At 34.7% G+C, this 25,748-nt stretch overlaps 1 protein-coding gene and 1 non-coding gene across 12 annotated transcripts; one reads left to right on the forward strand and one right to left on the reverse strand.

Moving 5' to 3' along the window:
- Positions 1-6,355: 6,355 nt before the first annotated feature.
- Positions 6,356-7,150, forward strand: LOC103314962 (uncharacterized). Its single transcript, XR_010335580.1, has 2 exons — positions 6,356-6,635; positions 6,684-7,150. It is a non-coding gene; the product is annotated as an uncharacterized LOC103314962 (transcript).
- Positions 7,151-7,701: 551 nt separating this feature from the next.
- On the reverse strand, positions 7,702-25,479 carry Cda5 (Chitin deacetylase-like 5). 11 transcript variants are annotated; one of them, XM_064359204.1, is made up of 17 exons: positions 25,221-25,479; positions 15,282-15,694; positions 15,071-15,232; positions 14,934-15,022; positions 14,818-14,886; positions 13,587-14,771; positions 13,369-13,526; positions 13,113-13,318; positions 13,013-13,059; positions 12,814-12,948; positions 11,362-12,543; positions 10,860-10,958; positions 10,112-10,305; positions 9,810-10,035; positions 8,848-9,285; positions 8,602-8,800; positions 7,702-8,551 (listed from the first exon to the last, which is right to left on the reverse strand). In XM_064359204.1, the coding sequence occupies exons 1-17, from the start codon at positions 25,270-25,272 to the stop codon at positions 8,393-8,395; spliced, it is 5,013 nt and encodes a 1,670-aa protein (XP_064215274.1). In that variant the 5' UTR covers positions 25,273-25,479; the 3' UTR covers positions 7,702-8,392.
- Positions 25,480-25,748: the final 269 nt, after the last annotated feature.

Below are 25,748 nucleotides of genomic sequence, written 5' to 3' on the forward strand. Positions count from 1 at the left end.
TGAAAGTGGCTTGCTCAAAACTTAATGCAAATAAACATTTTTTTTTGGTTTTATTTTATTATTATTATCTTTTTAATGCTACAAACGGTAGCCAACGTGGAAGCGATACGCAGGTACGTCCATTTTATTGTTGTGTCGTGTTTATTTATTTCACAAACCAATAATTTCATAAAATTTAATTGCAATTACAATGTTGTGTACACCGGCTCTAAATACGGTGTTGAAAAGTCATAAATTGAGTGACTCATTTTAAATTCAGGAACTAAAAATAAAATCAAACACTCAAATAATTTATTGCCACGTATTAATTTTGACTTTAATTTCAATGAATGAAAGTGGCTTGCTCAAAATTTAATGCAAATAAACATTTTTTTGGTTTCATTTTATTATTATTATCTTTTTAATGCTACAAACGGTAGCCAACGTGGAAGCGATACGCAGGTACGTCCATTTTATTGTTGTGTCGTGTTTATTTATTTCACAAACCAATAATTTCATAAAATTTAATTGCAATTACAATGTTGTGTACACCGGCTCTAAATACGGTGTTGAAAAGTCATAAATTAAGTGACTCATTTTAAATTCAGTAACTAAAAATAAAATCAAACATTCAAATAATTTATTGCCACGTATTAATTTTGACTTTAATTTCAATGAATGAAAGTGGCTTGCTCAAAACTTAATGCAAATAAACATTTTTTTTTGGTTTTATTTTATTATTATTATCTTTTTAATGCTACAAACGGTAGCCAACGTGGAAGCGATACGCAGGTACGTCCATTTTATTGTTGTGTCGTGTTTATTTATTTCACAAACCAATAATTTCATAAAATTTAATTGCAATTACAATGTTGTGTACACCGGCTCTAAATACGGTGTTGAAAAGTCATAAATTGAGTGACTCATTTTAAATTCAGGAACTAAAAATAAAATCAAACACTCAAATAATTTATTGCCACGTATTAATTTTGACTTTAATTTAATTGAATGAAAGTGGCTTGCTCAAAATTTAATGCAAATAAACATTTTTTTGGTTTCATTTTATTATTATTATCTTTTTAATGCTACAAACGGTAGCCAACGTGGAAGCGATACGCAGGTACGTCCATTTTATTGTTGTGTCGTGTTTATTTATTTCACAAACCAATAATTTCATAAAATTTAATTGCAATTACAATGTTGTGTACACCGGCTCTAAATACGGTGTCGAAAAGTCATAGTTTGAGTGACTCATTTTAAATTCAGGAACTAAAAATAAAATCAAACACTCAAATAATTTATTGCCACGTATTAATTTTGACTTTAATTTCAATAAATGAAAGTGGCTTGCTCAAAATTTAATGCAAATAATTATTTTTTTGGTTTCATTTTATTATTATTATCTTTTTAATGCTACAAACGGTAGCCAACGTGGAAGCGATACGCAGGTACGTCCATTTTATTGTTGTGTCGTGTTTATTTATTTCACAAACCAATAATTTCATAAAATTTAATTGCAATTACAATGTTGTGTACACCGGCTCTAAATACGGTGTTGAAAAGTCATAAATTGAGTGACTCATTTTAAATTCAGGAACTAAAAATAAAATCAAACACTCAAATAATTTATTGCCACGTATTAATTTTGACTTTAATTTAATTGAATGAAAGTGGCTTGCTCAAAATTTAATGCAAATAAACATTTTTTTTTTGGTTTCATTTTTATTATTATTATTTTTAATGCTACAAACGGTAGCCAACGTGGAAGCGATACGCAGGTACGTCCATTTTATTGTTGTGTCGGGTTTATTTATTTCACAAACCAATAATTTCATAAAATTTAATTGCAATTACAATGTTGTGTACACCGGCTCTAAATACGGTGTCGAAAAGTCATAGTTTGAGTGACTCATTTTAAATTCAGTAACTAAAAATAAAATCAAACACTCAAATAATTTATTGCCACGTATTAATTTTGACTTTAATTTCAATAAATGAAAGTGGCTTGCTCAAAATTTAATGCAAATAATTATTTTTTTGGTTTCATTTTATTATTATTATCTTTTTAATGCTACAAACGGTAGCCAACGTGGAAGCGATACGCAGGTACGTCCATTTTATTGTTGTGTCGTGTTTATTTATTTCACAAACCAATAATTTCATCAAATTTAATTGCAATTACAATGTTGTGTACACCGGCTCTAAATACGGTGTTGAAAAGTCATAAATTGAGTGACTCATTTTAAATTCAGGAACTAAAAATAAAATCAAACACTCAAATAATTTATTGCCACGTATTAATTTTGACTTTAATTTCAATGAATGAAAGTGGCTTGCTCAAAACTTAATGCAAATAAACATTTTTTTTTGGTTTTATTTTGTTATTATTATCTTTTTAATGCTACAAACGGTAGCCAACGTGGAAGCGATACGCAGGTACGTCCATTTTATTGTTGTGTCGTGTTTATTTATTTCACAAACCAATAATTTCATAAAATTTAATTGCAATTACAATGTTGTGTACACCGGCTCTAAATACGGTGTCGAAAAGTCATAGTTTGAGTGACTCATTTTAAATTCAGTAACTAAAAATAAAATCAAACACTCAAATAATTTATTGCCACGTATTAATTTTGACTTTAATTTCACTGAATGAAAGTGGCTTGCTCAAAATTTAATGCAAATAAACATTTTTTTTTTGGTTTCATTTTTATTATTATTATTTTTAATGCTACAAACGGTAGCCAACGTGGAAGCGATACGCAGGTACGTCCATTTTATTGTTGTGTCGGGTTTATTTATTTCACAAACCAATAATTTCATAAAATTTAATTGCAATTACAATGTTGTGTACACCGGCTCTAAATACGGTGTCGAAAAGTCATAGTTTGAGTGACTCATTTTAAATTCAGTAACTAAAAATAAAATCAAACACTCAAATAATTTATTGCCACGTATTAATTTTGACTTTAATTTCAATGAATGAAAGTGGCTTGCTCAAAATTTAATGCAAATAAACATTTTTTTGGTTTCATTTTATTATTATTATCTTTTTAATGCTACAAACGGTAGCCAACGTGGAAGCGATACGCAGGTACGTCTATTTTATTGTTGTGTCGTGTTTATTTATTTCACAAACCAATAATTTCATAAAATTTAATTGCAATTACAATGTTGTGTACACCGGCTCTAAATACGGTGTCGAAAAGTCATAGTTTGAGTGACTCATTTTAAATTCAGTAACTAAAAATAAAATCAAACACTCAAATAATTTATTGCCACGTATTAATTTTGACTTTAATTTCACTGAATGAAAGTGGCTTGCTCAAAATTTAATGCAAATAAACATTTTTTTTTTGGTTTCATTTTTATTATTATTATTTTTAATGCTACAAACGGTAGCCAACGTGGAAGCGATACGCAGGTACGTCCATTTTATTGTTGTGTCGTGTTTATTTATTTCACAAACCAATAATTTCATAAAATTTAATTGCAATTACAATGTTGTGTACACCGGCTCTAAATACGGTGTCGAAAAGTCATAGTTTGAGTGACTCATTTTAAATTCAGTAACTAAAAATAAAATCAAACACTCAAATAATTTATTGCCACGTATTAATTTTGACTTTAATTTCAATGAATGAAAGTGGCTTGCTCAAAATTTAATGCAAATAAACATTTTTTTGGTTTCATTTTATTATTATTATCTTTTTAATGCTACAAACGGTAGCCAACGTGGAAGCGATACGCAGGTACGTCCATTTTATTGTTGTGTCGGGTTTATTTATTTCACAAACCAATAATTTCATAAAATTTAATTGCAATTACAATGTTGTGTACACCGGCTCTAAATACGGTGTCGAAAAGTCATAGTTTGAGTGACTCATTTTAAATTCAGTAACTAAAAATAAAATCAAACACTCAAATAATTTATTGCCACGTATTAATTTTGACTTTAATTTCAATGAATGAAAGTGGCTTGCTCAAAATTTAATGCAAATAATTATTTTTTTGGTTTCATTTTATTATTATTATCTTTTTAATGCTACAAACGGTAGCCAACGTGGAAGCGATACGCAGGTACGTCCATTTTATTGTTGTGTCGGGTTTATTTATTTCACAAACCAATAATTTCATAAAATTTAATTGCAATTACAATGTTGTGTACACCGGCTCTAAATACGGTGTCGAAAAGTCATAGTTTGAGTGACTCATTTTAAATTCAGTAACTAAAAATAAAATCAAACACTCAAATAATTTATTGCCACGTATTAATTTTGACTTTAATTTCAATGAATGAAAGTGGCTTGCTCAAAATTTAATGCAAATAAACATTTTTTTGGTTTCATTTTATTATTATTATCTTTTTAATGCTACAAACGGTAGCCAACGTGGAAGCGATACGCAGGTACGTCTATTTTATTGTTGTGTCGTGTTTATTTATTTCACAAACCAATAATTTCATAAAATTTAATTGCAATTACAATGTTGTGTACACCGGCTCTAAATACGGTGTCGAAAAGTCATAGTTTGAGTGACTCATTTTAAATTCAGTAACTAAAAATAAAATCAAACACTCAAATAATTTATTGCCACGTATTAATTTTGACTTTAATTTCACTGAATGAAAGTGGCTTGCTCAAAATTTAATGCAAATAAACATTTTTTTTTTGGTTTCATTTTTATTATTATTATTTTTAATGCTACAAACGGTAGCCAACGTGGAAGCGATACGCAGGTACGTCCATTTTATTGTTGTGTCGTGTTTATTTATTTCACAAACCAATAATTTCATAAAATTTAATTGCAATTACAATGTTGTGTACACCGGCTCTAAATACGGTGTCGAAAAGTCATAGTTTGAGTGACTCATTTTAAATTCAGTAACTAAAAATAAAATCAAACACTCAAATAATTTATTGCCACGTATTAATTTTGACTTTAATTTCAATGAATGAAAGTGGCTTGCTCAAAATTTAATGCAAATAAACATTTTTTTGGTTTCATTTTATTATTATTATCTTTTTAATGCTACAAACGGTAGCCAACGTGGAAGCGATATGAAGGTACGTCCATTTTATTGTTGTGTCGTATTTATTTATTTCACAAACCAATAATTTTAATGTTGTGTACACCGGCTCTAAATGCGGTGTTGAAAAGTTATAGTTTGAGTGACACGTTTTAAGTTCAGTAACTATAAATAAAATAAAACACTCAAACAATTTATTGCCACGTACTGATTTTGGCTTTAATTTCAATCGATGAAGAAAGTGGCTTGCTCTAAATTTAATGCAAATAAAGCTTTTTTATTGGTTTCTTTTTTATTATTTTTTTTAATGCTACAAACGGTAGCCAACGCAAAAGCCATATGAGAAGGTAGGTGCATTTATCTACTGAGGTGCTGAAATTAATAATTTGAGTGTCACATATTGAAACGTATTGTGTATTATCTATTTTGTTTAATATTGCTAAACGTCGCTTGTTGAACATTTTATTTTAGTGTTGCATGTTTTTTTTTATTTCACAAACCAATACTTTTTTTATTCCTTTTTATTTTTTAATAATCATTGTTCACCCCATCCTTATTTCCTTTTTTCCTGGCAAGAATGCTCTAAACCTCCACGTGGTTTTTGCTGGACAAATTAGTTATTACCTAATTTGACGAATTAGAGCAATCCTTAAATATAATAAATATTGCTGATTGATTTTTACAGTCGTCAAATTATGTCGCTTGTTGTAATTTTCATGCAAATAAAGATTTTTTTAATGGTGTTGTTTTTAATTCCTTTTTAATGTTTTGCTACAAACAGTAGCCAACGCAGAAGCCGTATGAAGTTAAGTGCATTTTATTTAACGCCAACTGAAAATTATTTGATTTATGTGTTGTATTTTTTTCATTTTATAACCAATAATTCCTGTATTCCCTTCTTTATCTAGAAATCATTGTTTACCTCATTCTTATTTCCTTTTATTTCTGGCAAGAATGCTCTAAACCTCCACTTGGTTCTTGCTGGACAAATTAGTTATTAATTCGACTTATTAGAGCAATCTTTAAATACAAATTTTTTTAACGCAGTTTGAAAAATCAAGAAATTTTATAAAAATAAAAAAAAAATCGTTAAGGTCCTAAGGGGTGTTTGTCCGAACATGATTTTTTTACAGTCGAAGACCCTATCGGAGGGTTTAATCTCCTGCAAAATAAAGAAAATTGCGGGATATAAAGAGGGTGAAAAAAAAATAAAGTTTGCGAAATCGGGAAATCTTAAAAAATCTTTAAAAATTCATTAAGATGCTTAGCTTCATGTGCGCAGCGATTGTCTGGTCGACTGTAATGTTCAGGGTGCCAGCACCATTTTTCACCGCATTTTTCGCGCGCAGTTTCAAATCACGTGTATAAGGGAAGAGCAAATCGCTGCTTAGATTAAAGTCACGTGGTCCTCGATCATCTTTCGACAAAAAACAATTCAGAACAAATATAAAAACCAAAGATAATCAATTTAATTAATTAAACCGTCATGTTTAATCCCAGTTTAATAGGTTGGAGTTAGGCTTAAGCAAGGACTTATACGGTTCCTTGAAATATGGAAACCTAACCTCACTCTTTGTCCTGTTGAGTTTATCGTAGCAAAACAAGCAACCACAATGATAGTTCCCGAGTAAAATTCCACATTTACGAGTCGAGCCAAATTGATTTATTATTTCAGTGAAGTTGTCGTGGAGGCTCTGCTCAAAGACGCCCGCAGATTCAAGAGCAAATGGGAATTGCATACAAACGAGTCGACCAGAAATAAGCCTAACGTGAAATTTCTAAAACGCACGTTATCTCATGTTGTTAAGACAAATCAGGACCGCATGCGAAGACCTAGAGAACCAGAAAGTGTTGAGCGGGAATTACACCCTTCCACAAGTAAACGAAGGAACGAAAAATCTCAAGTAAATGAACCTTCAACGAGTTCTAAGAGATCCCCACCTCCTCGCAAACGCCCAAAAAAATCGAAAAGTTGTTCAAAATCCAAATACAGGTCCCCTGAACGGAAGAGTAGATCTATAGATAAGTCTAAAAAAAAATCGACAAGGAGTTCGTCCAGGTCAAGACGCTCACCTAAGCGATGATTTGTTTATTATTGTTATGTTCTGGCTTGAGAATTCGTGTTAATAAATTTTTATTGAATTCAGTTTTTGGAATTTGCCGCCAGATTTGGTCCAACTGCCAACTTTGGGGCAAAAGGTTTAATTAATAGTACAAGTACTTCGACAGTAACGAATTCCGGGATTTACAAGCCACGAAATCCTATGGTACCATTAACATTATTAACTATGGGCTTCGTAAATCCTGGTTAATTTCTGAGTATTGGTGACCATGCAAAAAATGGCGCCAAATTAATACCCTTGCTCTAATTTTGTAAATGTATATTTGGTTGCCTACTTTAAAGACGTTAATTTGAAAAAACAGTTTAAACCCATCCTATCTGATAGACTTTGATGTGCTCTTTGTGAGGGAATAAATCGTTTTTTTTAGCTACGCCGAAATCGGTGGCTGAAAATTGTATTTTTTCTAGATTTCGCTTTGAAAAAAGGGAAATTTCAACATGTTTTCGTCGTTTTTCTCGGAACCTATAAGCCTTAGGGCCGGTTTATAGAAAGCTATTAAATTTAAGATATTACACTATGTTGAATAATGTAAACTGTGGGTGCTCTTTTGGACTCAAAATAAAACCAAGATTCAATCTTAACAAAATACTTTATTATCACTCACTGGTTCGCATTTAAAAAATCGAATTCTTCCATTATTCAGATATTACACAATAAATTAAGTATTTTAAGATTATAGTTAATTAGATCATAAACTAATCGGGTTGGAGGATTTTGTAACCATTTCTGGCGACTAAGGTAAGAGGATATTCTAAGAGTATATTTTGATTGGCAGTATTATTGTAATAGATCTTTAAATAATATAATAAACCACTACAGTATTTACAATTTACTATTAGGTATACCTAATGTTGATGAGGTATGAAGTGCATCACGTTTTTTTCATAATGCGATGAACGCGACACCTCTACAACATGTGCAAAAAATTGCAACATCACTTACAAAGTAATGGAGAAATCTGAAGCAAGCTACGTTATTTAAAATAAAATCGAAATTAAGTAGGAAACAAAATGGCCGAAATTTGGCACCCTTTAAATGACTAGTGTACTATTAGCTTTGAAATAATGTAATAGTAATGAGTCATACAAACAGGTCACGTTAGAACCGAGTAATAACAACGTTCGATATACCTAGTGCAATTTTTCTCCATTACTTAGAATAAAACCAAAATGCATTTAATTATGTATTAGCAACATTTAAAATAACGCTGCTTTGGCTTAAAACAACTTTGTATCAGTTTACTTTCTTGTGGCCCTTAGAATTAATCTTCAATATCGTTGTCAATGCGGCTACTGCGGATTCCAGTGTTTCCAGTCCAGGGGTAGATATCAGGGCAGGGCTGACAAGTTCTCATGTACCGTACTCCAGATTTGTGCCATAAGTTGCACACTTTCGGGTTGTTGCACCGTTTTGGTCGATTCTGCACAATTACCAGTTACAACTAGAAATATACAACCTATCAAAACTTACGGAAAAGTCACACTGGAACGGTTGGAACGAATTTAATCGTGATGCTGGTGTTGGGTCTCGCACCCACTGGATAGCTTGCCAGTTGGTTACCAACCACACATCTTTCATTTCCAAAATACTGTCGAGGAAATTGATGAAACCTTCCTTGTGGTGTGGTTGCGTGAACCAGGCAGCGTGATAGAACAGTCCAAATGGGGCTCTAAAAATGACTTGTTGGCTATTTCACTTCATCTCTCTGTTATGTACCTGTTGGTCGTGTAATGCCTTTGGAAGTTTTTGGTCAACATTTTGAAAACGCCTTCGGCATCGGGAGGATTGCTACAAGCGTCGCCCATTGAGCATCGCCCACCGTTTAGATCTTGCCACATAACCATGGGCACTTCCCATACGCCGGGGTAGGAACGTGTGGGGCATGGTGGGATCATGCAGTCATGGAACAATTTGTAATCGAGGGTGTATGGCCAACTGGGCGGTTTGTTCTCGTAAATAGGCATTGACGAGTCGTAGGTGAAGTTTGAGTCGTACAACATTTTGAACATTTTGTTCCCTCCAACCGACAAAAATGGAGCTCTCATTCCGCGGACATCTTCCAGATGAACGCCCCCGTAAGCGGACAATATTTCTCTCTGTCCCGCCACTTCACGTGTCCATTTCTTTTGGGAAAATTGTTCCCCAAAACTGTGCCTGTTAAAGAATTGAGTTACTTTGGCTCAATTAGGCCGGAATTTGTTAATTTCTAAGAATCGAAAGATTAGTTGAAGCGGTGGGTTAGAAGCCTACGTTCTGTTCTACTTCAATCGACAATTGGTTAAAGGGGTGCATAGATGATGATACTTTGTGCAGTTTTGTTCAATGAACTTACGATACTGTATGAGACGCAATTTCATGACCATCAGAATACAAGTTTTGAACCTGACTGTAATCAGTCCATTCGTGTGAAACGTAGAAAGTTGCAGCGATTGGACATCCATTGGGGTTGGTTCTCCCCTTTTCAAACAAATCGCTATACAAGCCCTTGTTCAAATCATTCACCGAATCGTCGAAGGTGAGAAGCACGAGCTGCGGCACTTGCTCGACAGGTAGGTCGCCTATGTTAGTAGCAGCAACAGAGACAGAAGGAAACAAGTTAGAAAATTGTAATATGCATTGTAATAAAAGTGCAAGTGAGAGATTTCAGTAGGACCCCGGGCCAAAAATGGGTCACTTACGACACTGTATGTGAAGCCATCTCATGACCATCGGCATATAGGTTTTGGACCTGGCTATAATCAGTCCATTCGTGAGAAACATAAAATGTCGCGGTTATGGGACAACCATTGGGATTGCGGCGGCCACTTTCGAATAACTCTATATAATACTGTTTGTTTAAATCATTTACAGCGTCATCAAACGTAAGGAGAACGATTTGGGGAACTTCTTCGACCGGTAGGTTTCCTATTTTTTATTATTTTAAATTTAAATTCTCGATTTCTTTTAATTTAAATAAATTATTCACACGCACGTAACCTACCCGGAATTTCTTTTCCTCCACAACTGCAGTCAGGCAGCAAGCACACGTCTTTTCTGCACTTGGCTGCAGTTTTGTCAGGCTGGGGTTGGGGGTAAATTGGGGCAGGTCTAGACGGAGGATATCTGTAGATGTCGATGAATTCGGAAGCCTTGGACACGATAGAAGTGGAAGGCTTCAGAGTTGGGCGAGGCCGCCTGTAATTGTATTAAACACTGCTTGTTCACAATTTAAAAGCAAATAAAAGTTGAAAACATGGATACAGTTTTTTATTGAATTAGTCCTAATTAGTCCTGTGCTACGAATATCTAAAGGTTCCCGTTCCCGTTTCCGTAATGTCGCCAGAGAGAGAGCAGTTGTTCGTTCCATTACCGTCTGAGTTTTCAGAGCAATAAATTTGAAAAAATTATCATATTTGTATAACAGTTAACACAACAAACAAACAAAAATACAGACAGAAAAAGCATTAACGTCTCTATAGTAAGAGATAAACTTAAAGCAAAAATTTTTCGTGAACTATATTTGAAAAAATTTCAAACGTACCAATTTTCCCTCTGCGAATACGGTACAGATGCAAAAAAAGTTGTAGAGAATTAAACTTACTAGAAAAAGTCCGCGAGACTATGATCTCATGTTTCTTATAAAAATTTCAAAAGTTCAAAGACGACTTGGTCGTACTGTGTGCATATAATATTTCGGAATTTTTTTTTTTTGAAAGCAAAGTCGTTGTTAATTTTTTTACTTTACTTACGATGCTGGGGTTCCCCTATTGACTGTAACAGTAACCTCGTTGTTGACAATGTTCCCTCCATTGGCGTAGTGCGTGGATCCCCTGCCTCTAGTACTGGTTCTTAAAGAGAAGTGTTTTATGAGTTGTGGTCAATTAAGTAGCGAGTGCATAATAAGTCTCAGTTCACCACTCATGCACATTAATTGCTTTCTTTACTCATAATTAACCTGATTATTTCTACCAGATGCGATGACAGAGTTCCTGTATATGAGATGAGATCAACTATATGTGTTAAGTGTGCTGGTGTGGTTACATGTCGGGATAAGAGAGTCCAAGTCAACTTCCAGTCTCATAGGTTTCGAATTAATAGAGTGACTGACTGGTCTTAATACCTAAAGCGTGATAGAAGTATGAGTTTGGTTAGGAGAAAGGGTGCAAAGAGATTAAAAAGAGAAGAGAGAGTCGGTGATCCATGCAAATTATCTAACTCTTGCAACAGTATTATTTTAAGAGGAATAAATACCTCTGATGCTTTGGGTCGTTGCATTTTGAATCGGCATTTTGACTTTCGTGACATTTTACGTTTTGCCTTTGCGTTCCCCCGACTGCAATTAGTGATTTAATTGCAGTGTTAACCCGGGATACTCTGGCAGGAACTGAGGTGTTGGGAGAGTCGGTAGTTGTGGTCTTAACAGTCGAAGTCGTTGTCGTTTTTCTTGTTGTTGTTTGTGCAATTGGTTTGGGATAAGGCTGTATTTTATAATCTGGAGATTGGTCAGGTTCTTGCTTTGGCTTGAAGCTATCATCAATTAGATCGTGTGGTGGGGGGATTTCTATAGTAGTGCGAAAACGTTTGGTTTCGGAAGATACATTAATAAAGCGATCATATGGTTCTACGTAATGTCGCAACTTGCTCTCTTCATGAGAATTGACTATTTCATCGTCAAGATAATAATCATCAGCCTTGCTCGAGTCATAGGCAACAGTGATTGCCTCTGACGACGCTGGCAGACTTTCCGAAGAAGTTACAAGTTTCGTGTCTTTACTCTCGGTTGGTTCATCGACATATTCGTTCGATAGCTTTTCCTCGCTGCTTTGTGTACCACGATCAGGCAAACTATTTCCGATACTATCAACTTCTGGAACTAGCTTTTCGGCAGATTCAAAACTTGAGCCGGTTACAGTCGACAGTCCGTAATTAACGTTAATAGGACTGATTAGTTTTCTCACAGATTTCAACGTTTTTTGCGGTTTAGTATCTGATAAATTAGGAAGAGTAGTGCTATGAGTAAGAGATTTAGGTAAAAGAGATTTGAGGAAAAATTTCGGAGGTGAATAAGTTGTTGGAACGATAAAAGTTTTGTTTTTTAAACTATGGGCGGTTGAAGTTTTAATAGGCGATTCCGTAGAGACTAGAGTAGTTGACCTGGATGATTTAGTAATGTAATGAAATATAATGGCTTTTTCGGTTGTTAGATGCTCGTCTGTTAACGCAAAAGGCGCTGACTTGTAAACAACAGCCGTTTGTTTGGACTGTGTGTCAGGTAAATGTGGTCTGAAGGTAGTGGTTTCGTCTAGTCCAAGGCTAGAATTATGTTTGGGATCAATGGTATGAGGAGTTAGAGGATGTGGTCCCGGGTCATCTCGTAATGTATTAATGATAGACTGTGCTTGTGTTTTGTTCTCATGGGCTGTGACTGGTCTGCTAAAATAAACGGTCTAGCATCAAAATACGATCAAACAATTCACTTTACTAAATTAATGCCGTTAGTTCTTGCACTACAATAAGCACTCGGCGATTATACTAGGGATTAGTACAACTACTACTACACATTTTTGTGTTTCTTGTGGTAGGACGAGGACTATACAGGAATTTAAGATACTACAAAAGACGGACGAAGCTTTTGGCTATGATTCTACAGCCCTAACATGGTTATGAATGATTTAAGCCGTCTAATTTTCAGTTTTGTAGTACCTTGCGAATGTACTCTTTTTAGGGGGAAATGTTCGTAAAGTTGTTGTTCTAGTGGTAGTTTTTCTGGTTGTGGTAGTAGTAATAGTTCTTTTAGTCGACGCTTCTTCTAAATAATTCAAATCATTTCTGTCTCCCCTAAGATTATATTTATACACAGGTACTACTGCACTAGTCACACTTATGAATGTTCAACACTTACCTTGTCGGTTGTCTGTTTACTTGTCTGTAAGCGTTCTGATCTTCTACCTAGAAACCAAAACAAGTTTATGCTTGCAATAAAATTGTTGCTCTGAACGTACTTGACTATTGTAACTGTTATCATCGTTGTAATCGGAATTTGAATTCGGCTGGTAATTATTGTAATTATTCTGAATATAACCCGAGTTGCCACGCTTGGGGGCCTCCTCCTGAGTCGACTGGATTGCCGGCGAAGGAGTCCTCCTGTAGTGAGGTGTTTGGCTTTGAGCAGCGTTGTTATTGTTATTATTATACTGTTGCGAGTAATCTAAGGAAACTTAAATTACTTCCGTGCACTTATTTTGAAAAAAACCTAACCGTCATCTCTATACAACTCGACGTCATCATCGTACAGCGCATAGTAAGGATCGTAATTATTGCTATTGTACTGACTGCTGTTGTACAAAGCTCTGGCCGTTGCTGTGGCTGTGGAAATGGCTGAGGGTTGTACGGGTGCGGTACTGCTGGTATCAACCCTAAATTCAGTCACAGTGTCACAACAACCAAAAAACACCACACTGTGTGTGGAACATTACCTTATCTTTTTGTCATCGTCAGTCAGTCTTTGTCGTGGTTTGCTTCTCGAACGTGTCGTCGGTACTGTCAGTTTAGATTTGCGACGTGTTGTATATTTTGGTTTTTGTGTGGTCGAACTAACAGTAGAGGTCGAAGCAAAGGTCTCACTCGTTAGAAATTGCTTAGTCGTGGGGCGCATCGAAGTCGTTGCAATTTGAGGAACTCGAGTCGTTTTTATTGCTTTGAGAGGTTTTCCTTGATATTTAGCCGAGTATTTCATTTCACCATTTTTGCTGACATTGACCGGTTTGTTATTATTTTTTTGAGGATAGTCGTACTCTTCCTCGTAATAGTAATCATTGGTTGGTTTCGGTAACGTTTTCAAAGTGGGTTTAATTTGACTCGAATAAATTTTTTTTGGCGCGTCGTTTGACTCACGTCTACCCTCGTTATCGTCCTCATATTCATAATAATAGTCGCTTGGTTGGGTTTTTGGGGGAGTTGTTGTTTTTGGTTTGGACTTGAGCTTGTTAACTGGGCTTGAGACAGTAGTAGTTGGGGGTTCTTCACGCAAGCCGGACAAAAATTTATCAAAGTCAAAGTGAGGATTTGCGAAGGGATTTTCAATACTTTCGTATTTGTTTTTTGAATTGAAATAGGAGGCAGGGGGGCCGAAAAATTGTTCAGGAAAGTCGGGATAATCAGACGTCGCTTTGTTACTTTCTTCTTCTTTCGAACTGTCGCTATACATAGGAGTACTTGTGGTACTGGCAGTTGATAGGTTGATATTGGGGTTTGTTATTTTGATAGAGGAAGTGTTGTGGTTTATTATATGTGTGTGTTGCGGCAACATTAAGTTTTCATGTCGGTAGTAATCTATAGTGTGCTTGAGTTTGTTGGGTTCTCTTAAAATTGGATTCACTGGTCTAAATGTTGTAATAGCGGTGAAATAGTCGTTGCTAGTTGAAGTGAAAGGTACCTTTTTTGCAACTGTGTGACTTGGTACTATATGATAATTGGGAACGAAAGGTTTAAATTCGTCATCAATCAGTGGGCTTGGTACAAAGTTACTTTTTTGATAACTGGAGGAAAAAACTGGGTTTTGTAAAGGAGGGGGTTGTAAAGTATAAGGCCCTATGTTTAGTCTCGATGTTTGAAAATTTTGTTGGCCACCACGCCACGAAGTTTCAATAGAGCGTATACGACTAGAAATAACATACTTTTGAGTTGTTTTGTTGGTCAGTAAGTTACCTTCGTTGCGTCTGTCTTTTACGTCTCCTCTTCAAAGTCAAGTCATTACTAAGTCTGTCGTCAATTGTGCTAATGTTGAAACAGTCAATTTGATTTTTTTACTGTTTAGTACTTACCTGTACTGTTGTTGTGGTTGCTGTTGTTGTTGTTGCTGTTGAGTACCAAAAGAAATAACGCCAATGCGTTCACTGCGTCCACTGTAAGTCTAAATACATTTGAATAACTTGTTTTATTCTCTCTGCCCACAACTTACCGGAATTGCATTTGAATGTCTTAACCCATCTCTGTCCTTTTGAACTTGGCCAATAGTTGATGGTTGGCCCCGATAGACTCTTTGTTGGCGATCGCTTTCGACCTCTTCTGCGGGTGGAAGAGTCTCTTCTGCATCCGCATAGAGCTGCTGCTGTTGGCGTTGCTACAGTTTTGTATTAAAGAGCTAACAATTCAAGAATTTTTAATCTCACTTTTATTATTTCTTGTTGGTTGTGCTGAAGTTGTCTGGGTTGTCCTCGGGAGGTGACGATTGCCGCCGGCTGAGCTGGGGGTGGTGTTGGGGGTGTGTAGCGTGTTCTAGATTCCTCCCGAGTCCTGCTGCTGGGTGGACTCGCTGATGTCGCTGCTACTGGACCTGATATTTCGGCACCGTCACATCCTACGTTTCTTGGCCAGTCACATGTTTGCAATTCGTGGCTGTACATGAGTCCACCTGTGCAAGATTCGAGCAAAGCTCCTCCAAAGACACATACGTAGTACTGCGTGCAGTCATTGGGGTGAGGGTAGTAACCAAATTCCTCCGGACAGTTAAAATTTGCGACAGTTTTGACTTCACCTCCTAAGGCTACATTTCTGCTGACCTTCCGCTGACATAAAGAAATATCTGAAACAAAATAGGCGTGTCAACAGGAATTTATTTGAATTTGTTTCCAAGTGCCAGAAAAATGTCAACACAAAAAATTGTCAGTCTTGATTCTCTATTATAATAATGTGTTAACGCCTAAAATTAATTTGAAATGTTTTCGCAGTAGTCGATCTGATATTTTTACGCAGCTTTCTAAACTCTCACTTTATTAGATAAAACTTTGGATTTATTCCACTATTTCTATACACTATAAAATGACTGCATAATCAAATAAATAAATGTACTGTTACAAACAAGCGTTTAAAGAAAAGATTTATGGTATATTCTCTTGAAGATAAAGCATGCATTCGACGTCTTCCCTTTGTGCCTTAGAATGCAAATTGATTTTATCGCAAAACTTCACATAGCGTGCATTTAAGTGTCGCAAATATAAATTATGTGCCAATTTGTCAAAGCGATTTAACAAAATGTTACCACATGATATCAATGCGTTTATTTAAACGTCGCAGACTTAGAGACAATAGAAAGAACCAGACGGAGATTTATGTAAAAAGTGTGCACGAGAAACCATTAAAAATGTGTATAATTGGGTCGCAATAAGTTACTTTCTATTATGTAAACCGTTGGTAAGTAATATTTAACTGTTTTAAATAACCTGACCAATCTGTTATGTAAGTGTATCAATTCGAGAAACTGGAAAAAAGCCAATGGTCTGTTTAATTTATTTTACGATGGGACTACTCCATAATCCATTAAGTTGAGTGAAGAATTGAACTTGTTGTTACCTCATCGATAACGGTTTTGGTGAAATGGTTTTCAAGTTGAAAGTAATTTCACTAGAAGTAATTTCGCCTGATCTTGACCCTTCAATAACTTGCATAGACGCAACGCAAATTAGCAGGATATTATTTACATTTATGTACATGACTGGCCAAAAACGGATAACATTCTGTTCCTCTGTTCCCAGTCCAATTAAATCAAACACACCCACATGGCTTTATTTTATTGCAGAAATAAAACTACATAGGCGTTACACTATATTGTTCTTGATAGTACTGGTCGTTCAATGCCAAAAAAGCCACAACATAAATTTAAAAATTCTAAGTCCAGAGCTTTGGATTTATTTCTTCGTGGTGGGAGTTTTTGTTCCGATTTATTTATGAGATAAAGGTGACCATGAAGTTATGGCACAAAGTAGGCGCTTGAAACAATTATCCCAAAAAGGTCAAGGTTTGCGCTAGCTGCAGAACTTTGAACCAGGATGACCAAAAATTTTTGAATGGATACTCAGTTCGACTGGCTTGGCTTAACTGGAATACCTATTTTCCAAGGAAAGACATTTAATAATGTTCCTTCATCATCTGCACCAACCGTGAAAGCTACAATAAATCAAACTATGCAAAGAAACGAACAAACGATAGTAGAGAGAGGGAAAATAAACCTGACATTTACTTATTGGACTTTACTTGGTGGACGAAATGTCGCACAGCAGCCGTGCTGTTGTAATAATTTGATAAAGCCAGAACCGGTTAAAAGTCGGGCATTTATTTTTTAATTCGCCCAGTAGGTGCGCACTTTGTTGTTGTAGGAGTTCACTTTCTTAATATTGTTTTAAAAATGTAATTGCGGATCAGGAATTTCAAGTCATGTATAAATGGATTTATAGACCAGAACAAGTGAAAACATTTATAATTTTCTATTTTACATAGGGAGCAGAGCGTAATAACAGACGTTTTCGCAAATGACCCACATTACCACTACAATTTAATTTATTATTCTTTATTCTCACATAATATTAAGGTTCAATTGTGTTTCCATAAGCGATCAAGATCTTTCATCATTCAAGATCTTATCGTGTTTTGTTATTCGAAAAAACCTTGTTTAATTAATTTAAGCATAATTTTTGGCTACTGGCAAAGGTCTAGCTATTATTTTTAGTCAGCCTAATTAATCTCAATAATTATTGTAAAAAGAATATTGCATATGTGCAGTTCGACAAGGTTGAATTATTTTTTCTGTTTTATAAGAGGTATTACCTGGCAAATAACAAAAGTGAGAAATCGATTGTTAACACTTTCTTCAAAATTCAGCTTTTTGTCAAATTCAATTTTAATCACTTCAGTAATTGTTATTGTTTTTGCGCTTTCATGGCTTTAATAAATGTATACCCTTACCAAAATAAATTTTTAATGCTACTTACAATAGAGAATAAAAAAATGTTCTAATTTTGTAACATAGTAAGGTTATTTGAATTAGATTTTTTGGCTGGAGATATTGCACACGCTGCGTAATGTTCTTTTTGTATAAACCACAAGAATTTATTTAAAACAATATTTTCTTATTATAGGGTTTGCTTTCGTGTTTTTGCGGGCGTTGAAATTTGAAATTCAAATAAGAAAACAAAATAAATAAATACATATTGGTATTAACATAAACGTTACGTAATTTAGTAAACGGTACATGTATTCAGACAGTTCTTTCATCCAAGGTTAGTTTTAAACGTAACAAAAATTCGTCAAAATCAAAAGACTCATTACTTCATTGAGAAGTATTTACGTAACGTGAGACGCGTGTTAGGTATTATTGATCATCACCAGAAAATGTTGCAAGATAAAAGCACGATTCTTCGTATCATAGGTATAGGTCTAAAGCTAGACTCCATCTGGAAGTATTAATGAAAACTCGTGAACGTATTGGGTAACCGAATCACAATAATAAATTGCAAAATCCAAGCGTTTGTAAACATTACAGTTGAATTAATTTTGACATTAAAAGGAGTTTTCCTATTTTCAACCTTTCTCTTCTAGACGGTTAAATCATATTTTTAAAGGTTTGTGTCAAAGGTGAGACATTGTGATATACTTCAATTAGAAGACAAATAATGGATTTTACAATTATGCTATTATGATTAGTGAATAGTCGGCTACATCATTAGCAAAATGTTAAGTCCATCACAATTACCTGCCTACGCTTGCATCCAGCTACTTTGTAGAAATTATCTAACAAATAGGTAGAAGTGACATTTTAGAAAATTGGAAAAGTTATTCAGTTATTCAATTAGAATTCCGTAATAGACTGATCCAAAGCTTGTTTTCTGCGTGTTTTTCATTCGGGAGTCAATTGTATTTCACGAGCGTTCAGGAAGTGGTCCCAAAATGCAGAAAGCAAGTCATGTTGTTTCCTCTCATGTTTGCGTTAGCAGCAGCTTATTACATTTTCTCGCTGAATATTATTATTTATATAGACCAATTCGTGATAGTTGTCTTGGAGGAAAACGTGCGAGGTCGGTTCGTGGCAATTGTTCGGGTGTGGCCAAACGACCTTCCAATCGCTATATCCTTATGTGTTTTTTTCCGTGTATCTGCGTCCACGCGTAATCGCAATCGGTTATGTGTGAGACGAAGTCCGAGTGTCTCGTTTTTGTCTAGATAAATGCCTACATATTTGGCAAGGCCTCAAGACCCAGCCTTGACATTCACTCTTCATTTGAGAGTGCGATCGAATTAGTGCTATTATCATTTATCATTTACCACTTTCATGAGAACGTTATTTATCAGTAATTTGCGGCATTTGAAAGGTTGAAGGCTCTTGGCCAAAGTGGCTAAAAGTTGGGTATTTCCAAATGCCGCTGTCTTGGAATTTGCATGGAAATTTTGATAGTACTGAGGTATTTGCTTTGTGGCAAGTTTTTAACCTTTTCAAAACTCGCTAGTTATATAACAAACTGCTTTCCGCCCTATTTACACGATCTACTTTCAGGAATCGAGTAATAATACCAAGGTTTTTCATGATACACCACGCCCTCTAAGTGCATTTACTCACATTAAAGCATTGTTCGTGAATTTAAATTATTGCAATAATTAAGACAATAGATCCAGTTGCATTCATAATTCTGCTGCAAATGCAGGCTCTGGTGGTAGTTATGCGTTGAGCAACTTGTTAACAAACAGCAATTTTTCTGAAAGAATGTAATCATGACATGTGACTGGTCCCAATTATTGCCCAACTCGTACTTTACCACATATTTTACAAAAATTCTGTAATCAGAAAATTTTTGTCAAATTTTTGGCCACACCTTGGTTGCCTGCAAGGGTATTACAACAGCCTCATCTTCACTTAGTAAACAACATTGAATTTTATTAGACACTAAACTATTACATAATATTTTAATGAATGCATAAATAGTACTTTGTTTGAAATTTATACAAAACAAAATTTTTCGTCTAAAGACACTTTCGAGACTATTAGAGGCATCTTAATTATTGTTTACTTTCCCAACGCGCACCTAACACCAGGACCTTATTTGGTGGGTTTATTACAAATGTGTGCTTTACTTCCATTTGCATCATCGAAGATCTTCCTTAGGCTAAATGCTCATTTGGCAAATTGTTGCATCATCTGTTGATAATTAACGAGGGGACCTTAGATTTAGAGCCTGCATATTAGTATTAAATTAGTAAATAACTTGGATGGCATTTACGAAGGGAAAAATAACGAAAGGAGCGAAGAGCGTGATTAAAACAATTATTATCAAGTATTAAGCGGCCGCTAATAAAGTTTCACGGTTATTAGCACCAAGCAAGCCTCATCTATTAAACGTTTTTACGTGTAACATACTTACACACATATATTTTTACAAATCTACGTGAAATTTAAGTAGAGAAGGTCATTTTTTGCATTAATTCGAAAAAACTTTCACTCTACTTGCTTTTTCGTGTTGTGTCAATTTTGGTAGCAAAGTAATATGTTTTTAATTATCGACCTTAATAAATTTTCTTTAAATTTGAGTGAAACGAACGTGTCAAATTCGAGGTCACTTTGCATAAATTTTTAGTGTAGACAGAATGTTACATGTAACTGTAACTACTTTCACTGTTACATATTATAATCCATTCTAGGCGCGGGTGTTCTCATAAACCGTGTTGCTGGATAATTAACCTGTTTTTACAATGCCATTGTTAACTAACGTAATATCGGATAGACGTAACCGAATTAAATTTTTCTCGGAGGAAAGACGTCCATTTCACTTTTGTTGAAAACGAAATTCCACACACGCACTGTATATTTTAATGAACAGCGTAGGTACTACGTTGTTTGGTTTCGAGTCCACTGTGTTTATTCAAGGGATTTACGGACTTGTCTTGCAAATATTTGCTGAATGCCTGGGAACGAGATGAGCTAATAGAGTGCGTCTCCTGTCTTCAGCCTCCCAAAGAGTTGGCTGCATTGTCATGATGCTGTTGCAACATGTTATTACTTGATATTGTTGAGTACACAAATCATTGAGACGTCGACCGTATTTTATGTTTATTACTCGCAAATCAATAATCGGGGGTTTTTCTGCTCGATTTGAAAAAGTGAAAGTATAAAATATTATATAAATTACAGATTAAAGCACCACCATAAGTATGACAATTAAACGTGCTAATTTCTCCCTTACAGAAGTATTTATCGCGTTTTCTTGTTCTGCTCTGGTTGTGGTGCAGCGTATGTGTCTTGAAGATTTGCTGGTTAATCACGTGGTTGATTCAAAAAACTTCAATAACTTGAAATTACTCCTCGAGAGGGATAAATTTCCCAACTTCCTCCAACGTCTATAATAAGTTTAGAAATTTGTTGCAATTTCTCTTTAAAGCACGTCTTGCTTAACTAAATCCACAGTGCGGACACGATTTTCTGTTGAAACACACCGTTATTAAGAGCGAATGTTATTTTTAAATGTTAAGGTAATTGAGACCAGTTTGAGCACAAAATAACGATGTAATTCGCTGAATTATTTAATTCCTGATTTTATACACACGTATCCTTGAATTTGACGGTATTGATTTAGATTTATGGTTCGCAAACTGACGAATTTATTAATTAAAGATGCACTACACCTTCCTGTATTTCTTGAAGGCAATCCATTGGACCTGCTTAAGGTGATTCTTTGAATGTTTCGATGATAAGTAACAGCAAATAAAATCCCGATCAGCCTCAGCTGTTTGACAGCTGATTCAGTTAGTAGTGGCAGATGTTGCAGTTTGTGCGAGTAAAAGTAGATTTCGAAAAACATTTACACGTTCATATTTTTTCATTGGCGTACTTTGCATTAAACTGAAAACGTATTAAAATACATTAAACTCGTTTATTTATTTTTAAAAATGTTTTCACATCGAAATTGGAGAGTTTTTGGTATACCTTGGTATTTCCATATAGCAATTATGTTGTTACCTCAGGGAAAAAATCAATTTCTTGTTATATTTTTAAACTATTGTAGTATAGTTTACAATTTTGTTTCTTATTTTAGTCAGTTTATTTTTGAGTTAAAGTGACCAAAATTACGACTGTCATGTCGAGCTAGCTAGTATTTGCTCTGTTTTAGTGGCTCTAGTAAAAACGAGGAAACAAGTAGAAATGACACGTAGTGAAAGTGATACCTTTAAGAATAATGTAGGGGTTTCACTTGGTCATAGTAAAACAATGTTGTAAATACATACTAGATAGACTGTCTTTAATAACAGTCTCAAATTAGTCGATCTGTTTATCATTTTATGATATAGTATAAGAAATAAACTATAAAAACGTTACAAATTGTTAAAATCGCAGATCGGGTCACGAGACTTTTGCAAACTGGTTATAGAACTGGCGTTTTTATGTGAAAACTGGTGCACATTAGTGGTTTTGTAACAAACGTCAAAAAAGTAGCTCTAGCCAGCAACGAAATTAAAAATAATAACTCCGAGTGCCCTTGTAACTAAACAATCAGTGATTAGAAACACTACTTTCACCGCATTTTGTCTGATTTGGAATTGTATCAACAGTCAGACCACGTACCAAAATGTGTCCATAGGACAAACGTGTGCAGTGAAAGTGTTAAAAATATGGGTACCCAAAATTTTTAAAAGTGATTAATTAGCAACGAGCATGAAAACACATCAGTTGTGGGATTATTACGTTTCACAATAGTACAAAACGATTACCCAATGCTCGTCAATTATATTGTTATTATTATTATATTAGCTAATTACAATACTTTAAGGTTGTTGTATTGTTCGCTTCTCTCATTAAGAAACTTGAACTTCCAGCGCCTCATCAAGGTATGTTGCCGCAAATTGAAAGCTTTTTTTAATTTAAATTTCAAATACAGTTTAATTAATTATATAATTGTTTTAATTACTGCGTTCTACACTGTCACTAGCAATTATTTTCAAACGCTGGCGAAAATGGTGTCGCTATTGCCCTAATTTTTTGTACTTTTATTATTCTTGTCACGCTACTATATTAGTGTTTATTATTATATTTCTGTTATTTATTTAACTTGAGTTAGACTAGACTGGGGGTAAAGCTTGACAAATCTTTTTTGGTAAGTAGAAAGTTGCATCAAACCCAATATTTCATAAATTTATTGTTTCAATTAGCTTGCACTGTTTCTAAATTTCTGTGAGGGAGTTGCGATATTGTTTAAAATCAATCGCTTTCACTTTACTATTATTTACATTTTACTTAGATTCATGAAAAAACAGGGAAATGAATCACGGTGAAATTTAAGTGTATCGGAAATTAATTTTATGTGATGAATCGATATTTCAGGGGTTTTAGAAAAAAAACGTAAGCTTTAGTAATACTTTAGCCATGAATTTACTTAGTTTCGAGAACCTGTTTATTTAATTTAAATTAGAATATATTAGTCATATCAATTATTTTTTAAATTTCAGGCTATCTATGAAATTAACTATTAGATAATTAATTTTAGAATTGTGGTTAAAATATTAAAATTCTTTAATTCATTTAGTGACGATGTTTAAAGTGGGTAGGGAATAATTAAGATCATAATAATAGGCAAAGCGAGCTGCATAATGATTGCTTTTCACTTTGTGCTGGAGTAAGTCACTGTGCAAAGTGTGTATGTAAATAGAACAAAATGTTCGAATTAACACTAATGGCGGAAAAGTGGAGTAAACAAAATAATGAGTGTTGCAAACATGCACCTGGATAATAACGGTTTAGCAGCCATGCACAAAACCGGCGAATTTACAATAAGGAGGAAGCAAAATAGGTTTTTGATTGAGCAAAATTTTATCAATTCCAGATTGTCTCAAACAATTAATAAATAGAAAGTATAATATTAGATAATATGTCGTGAGAAATGTCTGTGGAGTAACTGATGATGGGAAATCATCTTCAATAAATATCGCATTATGCAACGCTTTGGGTTTTTTGCAACTGCCTGGGTCAAAATCACAACCTGGCACAGATACACATACCTAGATACGCATTTGCCTCAAAAATGAAATGAAGCAATCTTATTGAAAGTGCGTTATAGGCGTATTAGATATGCATATGGGTCAGTTCGTTTCATTAGGTGGTTAAAAGAAAAGCACAGACCTAAAAATTTTGCTCAATTTTTAGGCCTCAATGCCTATCAATTAGGATATTTTAATGTGGAATATGAATAGTTAGCGGCTAAATAGGAACATAAACATTATTGTAAGACATTGGATGCCTCAGGCGCACTGTTACCTAACCAAGATCCACAGCTATGCGAAAGGTCAGGCATATAATATTATGTTGCTGGATGTCACATAATTGACGCACCGAACAATTACAGATTGCGCTTGGTTAATGACGCGGTGGCATTTAGCCAAGAAAATTTTGACACTCTATTCTTTTATTTTACGATTGTAGCACGAATAATGTGATCACTTTCACTAATGAAAACGATTCGATTTTCTTTATCTTGCACAAAAGTACATGCTTTCATTATCAACCAACCTTTCCCTTTCAAACAGATTCGAAAACTGATTGCTCCCTTTCAGTATTAATCTTTAATCTCGCTGAAAATTTCAATATAAAAGACTACATAACTGTTACCTATTATTGGATTTTAGTTGTCAACTGTATTTGTTATTTCTGAGTGCTTTAGAACTAGAATTACTTTCACATTTGCTGGGTTTTTGGGCGCAAGTGTTTTTGAGTTAGCCTTTACGTTGGTATGCTCCTAAAGCTATTGCCTAAAGGATGCTTATTAAATGTCAGGGACATTTTGAAGATAGGACCTCACGGCCATCCAGTTTGCAAAAAGTGATTTCGTCACGATTGACACTTGGGTATTGAATTTTCTTAAACAATTTACTTTTGATCGATATTTACTGTACTCTAATGTCCTGAATGTGGCTTATCCTTGACATATAATTACGAGTGGCCTTGCTTTCTAGTGCACAAAGACTAAGTGAATAGGGGTAGATTATTCTTGAAAAAATTGTAAGGCATAGAATGTACTTATTAAATTGGAAAGGTTAGACATTTAGTTTCACTTCACACTAAATAAGGTTGAGTAGCCTTCGGCGTTTTCGCCGTCCATGTGTGATACAACGTTGTATGTGCAGTACCACAACAGCATCAGCTGTTGGTTCAGATTCCCCAGAAACCTCATTTGAAAAAGAGAGTCGAGAATGAATGACTCTGAACCGCGTGCAACAATGTATGTGTGCACAAGAACCAAAATACTCATACATTGGGCTGGGGAGATTTTGGGCGTGATTTAGAAAAATCGCCGACTTACCAAAAGAGGCCAGAAGAAGCGTAACGGTGGTAAATAGATGAAACATTTCCATAAAAGTGCACTTATAATAATCCAGATGCAATGTCACACGCAGGAGCTAAAAACACTTCCCCATGTAGATACCGGAACGAAAATTCTCCCCAAATGTGACGGCGAGAACGCGCAATAAGCGAACTTATCGCAACACGTGCTCGAACTGACTGGGTCGTATTGAATCAAAAAGTTGTTCTTAAGTGAAACGTTTCAGTGGGGACTTGAGAGAAAACTAATTCCCCACCGGATTGTATTTTCCCTTCACAATAGAGCATTCACTTCGCAAAATGCCGAAGACCTTGCAAACCGCCCTCGCTTGACATGATATCCGTGCGAGGGTCCGGGCCCGGATTCGGCTCCGGATCAGACAAATTTTCCAAAACGTGCATTTTTATTTTTCTAATAAAATTATAAACCCTTAGTTTTACAAAACCATCAAAACAACATTTTCTGCAATTTTTGCTGGAAAAATCTTCGCTTAACTATAATGGTTAA

The sequence above is a fragment of the Tribolium castaneum genome, chromosome 10 (assembly GCF_031307605.1).
Source record: "Tribolium castaneum strain GA2 chromosome 10, icTriCast1.1, whole genome shotgun sequence".
Classification (NCBI taxonomy): Eukaryota; Metazoa; Arthropoda; class Insecta; order Coleoptera; family Tenebrionidae; genus Tribolium; species Tribolium castaneum.

Bases quoted from the DNA above. Each gene is read 5' to 3' on its own strand.
- Cda5 (XM_064359204.1), bottom strand. From the start codon at position 25,272: ATGGAAATGTTTCATCTATTTACCACCGTTACGCTTCTTCTGGCCTCT. The intron at 14,887-14,933 runs GTAAGTACTAAA...TTTCAACATTAG, and splicing joins CAACCACAACAACAGTACAG to CACAATTGACGACAGACTTA. The intron at 8,801-8,847 runs GTACATAACAGA...AGTCATTTTTAG, and splicing joins AGGCATTACACGACCAACAG to AGCCCCATTTGGACTGTTCT.